The following is a 10990-nucleotide window of genomic DNA, read 5'->3' as shown; positions in this document are numbered from 1 at the left end:
CGCAGCGGCCAGCACTGGACCGCACCCGTCACATTTGGCAGCTTCGGCGCGACCGTGGCCTCATTTCACCCACTCAGTGAGCCGTGATGCACGCTGATGCAACAAAGAGCTCTGTCATCAGCGAGGGACGCTTGAAGCCATTCCAAGGGCCCGTGACTGACAGAAGCCCGAGAATTGAAGTTGAAAACAAAAACAAAATAAAGAATAAAACGCATTGCAACATAGTAGGTTTATTACATTATACAATATAATAATTATTATTGAAAACCTACAGGCGCATTTATGTTGTTGTTATAGAATGTGAATTTGCATTGTTCTGTCATAGGAACATGCAAAGACATTTTTGCAAAAACAATTACAAAGGAACTACAGCAAAAATATTGATGTTCTTAGTCTCCAAAAATGAAGAAAGACATTTTCCCAGACCACTGAGAAAAATGAGGAGACATGCAGTCAACATTTGAATTAGTTTGTAGTATATAACATACATTTACAATACAGGTTATAACCCTATAATTTGTATAGCTTCAGGAATGAGGCATTGATGTCATTAAAAACCAAAACAAACATTCCTTTAATTCTGCATTTATAATGCACGGAAACACGCACACACACCTCTTTCGGTGAATGAATAGAAGTTGAAGATCCAGTTTCGATAATATTCACAAGACTATTTCAAAATGACATGGTGACCTTTTTTAGATACTTAAGACAATAACTTAAAAAAAAAAATAGCTTATTATTCTCAGAGTGTTAAAATAAATCATGCCGGTGACAAGTCTAAAATAGATCATTTGTAAAAACTGATTTAAGATTCCAATATTAATGATACTTTTCCAATAAGTCAGAGCTTCAACACAACACACTTTTCTACCCATATTGGGGCATTTGCTGTGTGATTACAGGAACAAATTAACAGCTGATCACGGTTTAAAATATTGCGCTAAAAAAGGTCAACCCGAGTCCGGAGCAGAGCAGAGAGAGAAGCCACCCGGCAGCAGAGAGCCCACAAACCAGGATTTTGTGTCTTGTCACCAGCTGCGGATCGTTGAGACCGCGTGGATCTTCCACCCTGGTTCGGCTCACCTGCCTAACAGAGCCAGCACATCCTATGTAGAAACAATAAAGTCCCAGAGTCCCATTTCCCTAGTGAGTCGTCTGCTATTCATTCCTCTTCATGGCCTCAATCACCACCATCTCCTTGGCCTCCTTCTTCTGGTTCCTGGCTTCAAACTGTAGCCTGCGCAGGAGGACGGTGACGGTGAGGAACAACACACGGAAATACGCGCAGACAGAAATCAATCAAGCAAATGAAGGGATGACCTGTTTTCAATGATCCTTTGAACGATATCATCAGTGGTGAGACCGTTTGCACTGTCAATGGTGCGAAATATCCCCCTCCTCTTGGGCTCCTGAGGTGAGAAAACACAGTTAGGTTGGTCTGCCACCATTAAGGACCGACATTCTTCAATCACAGTCATGGAGCACAATTAGAAGACTGCAAACACAAACAACGATTATCAATAACGGTTTAGAACATGAAGGGCCACATAGGTTCATTCCTAACAAAATTTTAGATATGGACAAAATACAAGCATATGTGCGAAATACGTGCTCTTCGTATTTTTCATTTTTGATCATACATTTCTCACAAGAGCAACCATCCTAACCCACCAATGACGTGTTAGAAGCAAACATGTCTTTTTTTTCCTCTTGCATAAAAATTACCATTTAAATGCGGCACAATATTGTTAACCAAGAAACTAACATTAACTCATTCACTACCATTGACGGCTATAGACGTCAAAAATTCATTTGAACTATTTCTATTAGTTTAACATATTTTTTCCACTTTTTTAACAAGAGTGTGAAAACCTAGATTTTTTTTAAATTGTATATTTAGAAGTTATAAAATTTGTGATTAATCGTGAGTTAACTAGTGAAGTAGTGCGATTAATTACAATTGAAATATGTAATCGCCTGGTGCCCCTAATTTTTAATAATCCTTTTTTTTTTTTTCGTCAGGCAAATACATTTTTTATTGTAATTAACTCATTCACTGCCATTGACGGCTATAGATGTCAAAATTAATTTGAACTATTTCTATTTTTCCCACTTTTGTTAACATATTTTTTTTAATTTGTATTAGAACAGATATAAAATTTGTGATGAGTAAAGTCATGCGATTAATTACGATTAAAAAAAAATAATCGCCTGGCGCCCCTAATTTTTTATAATCTTGCCTTTAAAAAAAAAAGGTTATTAAAAATTAGGGGCATCAGGCGATTAAAATTTGTAATCGGAATTAATCGCATGACTTTACTAGTTAACTCAAAATTGATCACAAATTTTATATCTGTTCTAAATGTACAAAAAAAATCTAGGTTTTCATACTCTTGTTAACAAAAATGGAAAAAGATGTTAAACTAATAAGAAATAGTTCAAATGAATTTTTGACGTCTATAGCTGTCAATGGCAGTGAATGAGTTAAAGTGCAAGAAATCATTTTGAGCTTTTTTTTTTTGCAGCCAACCAGGAACGAATGTGAAACCAGCCTAGCAATCAGCAGCGGGGGTTCGCACAGCCGAATTTGTATATGCAGACAAGACACAGGAATCAAACTCCTAACATGTCAGCGGAAACAGCCCACCAATCAGGAACGGGGGCTCGCACAGCAAAAAGGACAGAGGAGTCTAGAATCGCAAGTTTTTGCTTTCTACTAGCTTAATTCATATTAAGTCCCACATGAATCACTCATTTGGACTTCTGCAATAAAGCATCATGAATTTTACAAGCGTGGCTAAATTTGAATGAATAAGGCCTTGCCTCGATACTTGAATCAGTTCCACAGACAATATTTTTCCCTTTATATGATAACAAACCACAAATAACAAAATCCCATGTGCTGCACTTGCATCTTCTGCAAAATGAATCTCAACTCACAGCGTAGGGGTCCGAGCCATCCTTGTCAGGAAATACTTTTGTCATGCCATGACAAACCAGGTCCACCTGCAAATACATGATGATATCAGCATGATATCATTTTAAATTAGAGCCTCGGTCATCCCAAAGACAAAAATAATCATTATTCGAACACTGACTGAACTTGCATAAATAGGTGACTTGGTTATCAGGTGATTATTTTTGACATTTTCCTTTATACTGTATTACCAATTTTACATGCAAAAACAGTGAGGGGGAAAAAATTCAAACTGCTTTCACAATGGGTCATTTTATAATATAAATATTTGAAAAAAAGTCAAAGCAACACAAGCCACCTACCTTAAAATGATCCAGCAGGTCTCTGGTCACTGCATAAGGCGCACCAATCACCACTTCCGACACATACTGCACACATGGAGAGACAATTGTCACCACAATCTCACCATCAAGCACTTTGGATAGTGAACCAGTAGTTTCAAAAGTAATGAATACATACAGAATAAGATTTGTGTTTCATGACAACACAAAGTGTCATTGTTGAACTAAAGCCCACTGACTAAAACACTTTGTGTTTGCGAACGTGTGCGTCTGTGCTATTACCCGACAAGCCAGGACGCTCAGGGTCCTTTCGTGGACGTTCATGATTGGGTAGTTCTTTCCCTTGTACCGATTCACTTCCTGAGTAGAATAAAGTGCCGTGTCAAACTATCAGTGGCTTCAATCCCCCAAAAAACAGGACAGTTTTCACTTGTGGTAGGTTTGCGTAGATGTGCCTTATTTGGCGTACCTGGTCAAAATGCAGACCTACAATGACATAGGGTCTCTCTGCCAGCTTGGAGACCATCGCCAAGAAGTCAACATGGCCGATGTCTGCCAGGAGTTACAAGTAAAGGCAACAACAACAAGATTATTTGGCATTGGGGCAAGTTGGGCAGTTACACAACATATCCAGCAGATGGCAGTAGATAACATCTATTTAAATAGCTACAAAATGATCCCCATTTACAGAAAGCTCAAGACATGGGAACCCCCCCACACACATCCAAAAGCATAACCTATCTTTCAGTTGAGTATTTGAATTATGTGAATAATATTTCCCTGCTGGTTTGAGGAAATATCACTTTGCTGGAAAAGCGTTATCAAGCTATGTGTTTCGCCATTAATGACTGAATGTGACATACTTTCATTGTTTACACAGGGCGGGGGATGATATAAAAAGCATCGACTCTGGGACACATTTGAAAAGTTTGCGGGTTACACGATGCTGTTCTGTAAACAACACACACCACCAGATTGGAAATGTTGAGGTCGTTTTGTCGATGTAAGGATACGGAAGAGGTCAAACGCCCCCGCTACATAAATGATGGTGTCTCCGGGCTGAGGCTCCTTCCCCGAGGCAAACTGGATGATCTTCTGTGACGTCTGTAAGAACTGAGACACTCCAGTCCATGGACTGTGCCCTTTCGGACCCTTTGACACAACAAAACAACAAGTCATTACGACAAACACTTTGTTTTTGCCTTTTTTTAAATAACGCGCTTAATAGGGAACCAAAATAACTGACACTTACGTACCTTCCCAAAATTGTCCGTGTGCTTCTGATAATCTGGGTTATCCTGCAGAAAATATGATCTGATTAAGTAAATGAGCAGAATGTAAGTATTATACCAATTCACATATCATTTTCTCTTTTCATTTTCAATTCAGAAATGAAAAATTGAAAAAGTGACAGATTTTTCATGGGATTGAGTTAGCGTTTAATATTTAAGTCATTCTCACTCTAAGCCATTTGCACTGAAGCAATTCCCTTCACTCCCGGATGTTTTACTGGATTTTGACTGATTTTGCAAGATTGTGTTCTATTGCTATGACAACATGGAACCTACCAAAAGAAAGATTAGAGTCTTTTCTTTCATCAGGATTTTTTGTTTCCGATTTGCAGCAACTAACATTAGAATATAGCTAAATTTCATTATTATTCACAAATCTATTTAAAACACAGGGGAAAATAGCTTTTTTTCCCATCATGGCCCTGGTTGATCTCATTTGCTCTGCTGCCACCTGCTGGCCGTTTGTGTAATAACTACCATTTCTTCAACCGTTCTTTGCAGTTGAGAGGCTGCATCAAATCCTATCCTAATTACACTCTAGCATAAAAAAAAACCAAATACATCTTTGGGACACTTAAAACGTATTTATACGTTTTTGGGCGCAAATGAGTTAATTGGTTGTGTTTACGTGACACAAAAGTTTGTATTTAGTAAAGCAATCCACGCACCACAACTATCAAATTGCCAATCAGACGTATTATTTCAAGGATAAACATGTTTAGAATGTAGAAGATGTTCAATACCACTTTTTTTTCAATCCAATACCTGTATGAGTACTCAATTCTTGCGTAGTCACCAATACCAAACCACTGATACCACTAGTACTTTTAACATATTTCTATTAAACCAATGAAAGATAAATTAAAAGAAAGACCTGTACATCCCAATGTAGCATTGTTCCTTAAAATGGCAAGAAATGAATTTGCTATGATATTATTTTATTTGTTCATAAAATAAATATTTCATATAGAACACATATTAACTCATTTACTGTCATTGACGGCTATAGTCATCAAAAATTTATTTGAAATATTTGTTTTAGTTTAACATTTTTTTCCACTTTTGTTAACAAGAGTATGAAAACCTAGATTTATTTTATTGTACATTTAGAGCAGATATAAAATGTATTATTAATCGTGAGTTAACTAGTGAAGTCATGCGATTCAATTACGATTAAAAATTGTAATCGGTTGACGGCCCTAATTTTTAATAATCTTTTCTTTTCTTTTTTTTAAATCGCATCAGGCGATAATTTTTTTTTATTGCAATTAATTGCTTGACTTCAATAGTTAACTCATGATTAATCACAAATTTTATATCTGTTCTAAATGTACAATATTTTTTTTCTAGGTTTTCTAACTCTTGTTAAGAAAAGTGGGGGAAAAATGTTAAACTAATAGAAATAGTTCAAATGAATTTTTGACGTCTATAGCCGTCAATGGCAGTGAATGAGTTAAAAAAAGTTCCAATCAAATATGTGGTTGTACAATTCCTTTTCAAGGAATGCAATGAAGTGCAAAGAAATGAATTGAATACAGTGCTTCAAGTACCATTGAGGAATGCCGACCGTTTAAACAGTTTCAGCGACACAAGTTTGCCATCGTGTTCTGATTCGAAGTCAATTTAATTCAACTGTTGCCTCTCAGTCCAAAAACTGGGGGGCAACAACATAAAGACGTACAAACTAAATTTTGCAATCTGTCTATTACGTCAATGATCGGCAAAAGGTAATAATGCAAGTAGGCTGAAAAGAGTCATAACTTGCTCATTTCTCATCAAATCTTCATGAAGTTGACTTTTTTTTTTGGGTCAACTCCAAAACATGTGCTATCAATAAAGAATATGCATCCTTGATGTTTTTGTTTTTGTGACATGCCGGCATCATGGAACACAGCAACAGAACTGCACTGTTCACACATGCATACAAAAAAACCCGGATAAATGTCACATATTCAGGAGGAAAAAAAATCCGATTTAGCTGTAGTGCGAACAGAGCCTTAGAAATAAAACAGTTCCCAGACAGAGCGTATAACGCAAAAAAGTGGAAGGATCAACTCACCATGTTGCTGTGATGCGACTTGGTCATGAGAAGCATACGTCCCACAAGGTCTGTGGTGGAGACTCCCTGAGTGCGTTTACATTCCCGATAGCGTCCTGCCCTCTTCACCTCGTCATACGTGTCCTTGCCATCCACAGTCAGCGTGATGTCATCTGTTCAGAAAACAGGCCAAATTTTAATGTTGGCATCATGACGGAGGATTTTGGACAACGGGTTTATTCATACCTCCGTGTACACAGAAGTCACAGTTGAACTGGTCCAGAGTGTCCAAGGTGGTGACGTAGGGTGCACCTTCCACAATCTCATCCACCCACTTGATGGCCCGCACCATTTTGTAGCGCTCTTCCTGAGTGAAGACTGGCGGGCCCTTGTGCTTGGAGATTTCCGCTTTTGATGGCATGAGACGATGAATATTAACTCATTCACTCCCATTGACGGCTATAGACGTCAAAAATTCATTTGAACTATTTCTATTAGTTTCACATTTTTTTCCACTTTTGTTAACAAGAGTATGAAAACCTTGAAAAAAAATGTATTGTACATTTAGAACAGATATAAAATATGTGATTAATCGTGAGTTAACTAGTGAAGTCGTGGGAATAATTACAATTAAAAAATGTAATCGCCTTATGCACCTAATAAAAAAAAAAGAAGAAAAGATTAAAAATTAGGGGCATTACATTGTTAACTCATTCACTGCCATTGACGACTATTGACGTCAAAACTTTATTTGAACTATTTCTATTAGTTTAACATTTTTTTCAATTTTTGCTAACAAGAGTATGAAAACCTAGATTTTTTTTTATTGTACATTTAGAACTGATACAAAATTTGTGATTAATCATGAGTTAACAAGTGAAGACATGCAATTAATTATGATTAGAAATGTTTATGCGTTAATATGTTCTAAATGTACAATAAAAAAATTCTAGGTTTTCATACTCTTGTTAACAAAAGTGATTTTTTTACGTCTATAGCCGTCAATGGCAGTGAATGAGTTAATTGTAATTAATCACATGACTTCAATAGTTAACTCAGTGAAAGAGTTAACTATTGATATATATTACCAGCGGGAAAAAAAGCTAATCAAGTCATTTTACTAATCTGTTCACTACAAAGTTGTGTAAAATCAAAGGCAGCACTTGTAATTGTGAGCATTTAAACAAATCTGAGGCATACAATTAAACACCGCAAACAACACATGGCAGCCAATCAAATCAAGTTTCTGTAAATTGGTTCCTTACCATCTGTATGCACTCCAACGATGAGGTAATCCCCCATGTCTTTAGCTTGCCGCAGTTGATTTGAGTGACCATAGTGGACCATGTCATAACTACAAAGAAAGTAGAGTAACACAGAAACCTCATCAGCGTGAAAACCTCTACACAGTGGGATAAGATGCAAAATTAACAAATCTATAAAAACATTACATAAACCCCAAACACATGGACGACAAAGGTTAATGGGAGAAATGTTATGACTACAGACATGATTTGTTGGTTGATCATATCTATAAACTCTCTCTCTGTCTCTGTCTCTCTCTGTTAGAAAACATGGATGCTTATAAGATTAGTCTTTTTAGTTTACTATCGTTGTATAGTCAGTGTTTTCTAAAATGTAACCAAAATATTAAAAACAGCTCACTGTATAGTGCAGTACAGTTTTGTATCACTCCAAAGCCACAATATTAAAAAAATACTCTTGAATATACAGTCTACCAATCAAAACTGCTTATCTGTGATAAAGGAAGACTTCACCTGAACCTTAACCTGAATTTCCCCCCTGTTGATAAAAGATATCTTAAATTATTGATAAAACTCCTGATATGGAGCTCATGACATTATGCTTGGTACTTAATGAAGAAGCCAGAGGGTGTAACCGTGCTTTTGGGAAAAGCCTGGCGCTCCATTTACTGTACCTCTCAAAATACACAAAATTGCTAATTTTTTCCCCACATTTTGTTGCGTTAATATCACTATAATAATAACACTTTGGACATTGTTAGGAATCTGAATTAACAACTAAAGGATTCATATTTCTTATGTTGAGTGATTAAATCTTGCTAACTATCAACAGGCTACTCTCCTCCGATCCTTGCGTGAATCAACAAGCTTGTTGGGCAAAAGGGCATGTTGATTATGTTTGTTATTTATAAACACCAAGTGAGACAGAAACTAACTAGAGCAGCGACTGATTGAGTGAATGTATTTATAAACTGCTTTTTATAATGGGGGTCTGCAGTTTATGGTGGGCCCAAACTGACTTGAACATTTTCTGACTTAAAGAACGAGAAGTCACTAAGTTTTGGCTTTAGTAGGGATGTCTGATACTGTTGTTTTGTTTTTTTGTTTTACCGAGCTGTACAGATAATAGATTGATGTGCAAACAGTACTTTACTGTGTTTCAATTGAAGGATTGTATGTCTGTCTTGTTCAAGAAGATGTTTATGCGGAAAAAAATGTTCCCATCTTGCCCTGAGCATGCACCGACTCGTATATACGTTACATAAGCTGACGCTTATCTAATAAGATAGGGAAAACATAACACGTGCGTTTTTGAAGCTCTCAGGAACACAAAGACTGTCGTCAAAATGACGTGTAAATTATTTACCTCGATGTAGTGTAAAGTACAGCCAGGCAGCTAGCGTTAGCATGCTATCGAGCACTGGTCGTGTATGCTATGCATTATTATGATACTGACGAGTCTCCTGGGCCTTGACACCCTGCAATACGCGTTGAGTTAATTTCACAGAGTTAAACACAGCGGTGAAGTTAAATGGACGTCTTACCAGCCGTCACACCAAAGCCGGACAACGCGCTTCCTTTTCTCCGGGCTGCACCCTGAACCTGCCGGCTGATCACTACGGCCGCCTTCCCCAAGTTGCTGCTCCGTGTCGTGGTGGCCGTTTTTAATCATTTTCGCTGACTTTTTACACACCACTCGACTGTAGTACAAATTAAGAGTAGCTAATGTTCGCGATCACGAGAGTTGAGTTTGTTCACGGAGATTATGTCAAGTACAGTACGCCCTCTGGGCAATCGGTTGTACTCGGGCAGTGACGTCACTGAGCCGGCCAACGCCCCCCAACTACTGCTGCATTCCACGAAAGTGGGAAATCAGATTATTCAAATTTTATACCAGGAAAAACGCACAGGAGCGCACCTTTAAAATGGGAGGTAAATCGCGAAGTGGAAAAATAAAAGTATGGACCCGACTTCGCCGATGGGTGTTATGGCACGCCACTCGACAATGGCTAGCCGCTAGCCTATCCTATGGAGACACACAGACCACGAACGGCAAAAGGTCATAAACATGTCTGTCTTTATTTATTAGCCTACATTAATTCAATTATTCGACATAACTTCACGTAACACAGCGTGATTTGCACTGAGTGCATGAAGAAATACCATTACACCTCCTGCATGTGTTATTACATGAAATGCTTATAACAGAAGATAGTCCTTTACTAATAAAGGAAATGATGGAGGAAGGTTTGCTATAGTCAAAATATGCTGTGATGAACCAGAACAACAATTTATCGAAATTAATAAGCCATATTTGTTGTTGATATTCGTCTGGAACACTTTTGAGGTCGTAAGTGGTACAATCTGAGTGTGATATATCCAATTTCTCACCTTCTTTGAATGCAGCATTCGCCTGACCGATCACATGATCAAAGTAGCCTATAGAAATGCATCTCAGTTAACACGTGCACTATGACGCGCACTTGCGCTTTCCCACAGTGTAACACGCTGGTTCCATAGTGATGGATTTTAAATTGCTCCCATTTCCACAATATCAAATCCAAACTCCAAAGTGGCATGGAGTTTATCACTTGTTCCCCCACATTACCCCAGCTTTGAAATGATTGGCAAAAATGTAATAAATTTACGCCACTGCCCTAGTACAAAGTGTCCAACATTGGCATTTTCAATGTCACAACTATTACTCTAGCTAAAGTCAATGTTTTTCAATGATTTTTCTATTTTCACCAAAAAAAAATGGATGGCCACCGGTGGCTTCACTTCTCGCTCGAGCGAGTAAGCGGCATTGTTAGACCAGTCATATAAAAGTTATTGCCTGGTCCTGGCAGGAACTAACCTCGCAAGCCAGATTGATCATTGTGATTCACTCGAAGGAGTTCTTCTCCACATTATCAATCTGGGACTTCACTCTGCAGTACGGTATCTGTTCGGGTAAGGAGGGACTTGCTGTACAATACTTCGAGCTGATTGGATGATGCGACATCTTGCACGTTTCTTTTGACCAATCAAGGCAACGCATGAAAATGTCGCCTTCCGTCTTGTAGGGAGAGGAGGGAAAGCACGAACATTTTTACCAGATAAAAATGCACGAAGCACCACCTTTCGCTGTTCAA

The 10990-nt window shown here is 37.9% G+C and overlaps 1 protein-coding gene across 2 annotated transcripts; it reads right to left on the bottom strand.

The window, feature by feature from the left end:
• Positions 1-214: 214 nt before the first annotated feature.
• pcyt2 (phosphate cytidylyltransferase 2, ethanolamine) lies at positions 215-10758 on the bottom strand. 2 transcript variants are annotated; one of them, XM_086083896.1, is made up of 12 exons: positions 10714-10758; positions 7857-7945; positions 6838-6999; positions 6613-6764; positions 4518-4559; positions 4275-4413; positions 3731-3813; positions 3544-3621; positions 3283-3348; positions 2944-3009; positions 1324-1412; positions 215-1240 (listed from the first exon to the last, which is right to left on the bottom strand). In XM_086083896.1, exons 2-12 carry the CDS (start codon positions 7936-7938, stop codon positions 1162-1164), a joined length of 1038 nt encoding a protein of 345 aa, XP_085940022.1. In that variant the 5' UTR covers positions 7939-7945; positions 10714-10758; the 3' UTR covers positions 215-1161. The 2 variants fall into 2 exon arrangements, with proteins under 2 accessions (XP_085940022.1, XP_085940021.1); XM_086083895.1 differs by lacking the exon at positions 10714-10758 and adding an exon at positions 9401-9680.
• Positions 10759-10990: the final 232 nt, after the last annotated feature.

Source organism: Leptonotus elevatus, chromosome 8, assembly GCF_054856555.1.
Source record: "Leptonotus elevatus isolate MCC_2025b chromosome 8, RoL_Lele_1.0, whole genome shotgun sequence".
Classification (NCBI taxonomy): domain Eukaryota; kingdom Metazoa; phylum Chordata; class Actinopteri; order Syngnathiformes; family Syngnathidae; genus Leptonotus; species Leptonotus elevatus.
This window is presented reverse-complemented; position numbering and strand designations above follow the sequence as displayed.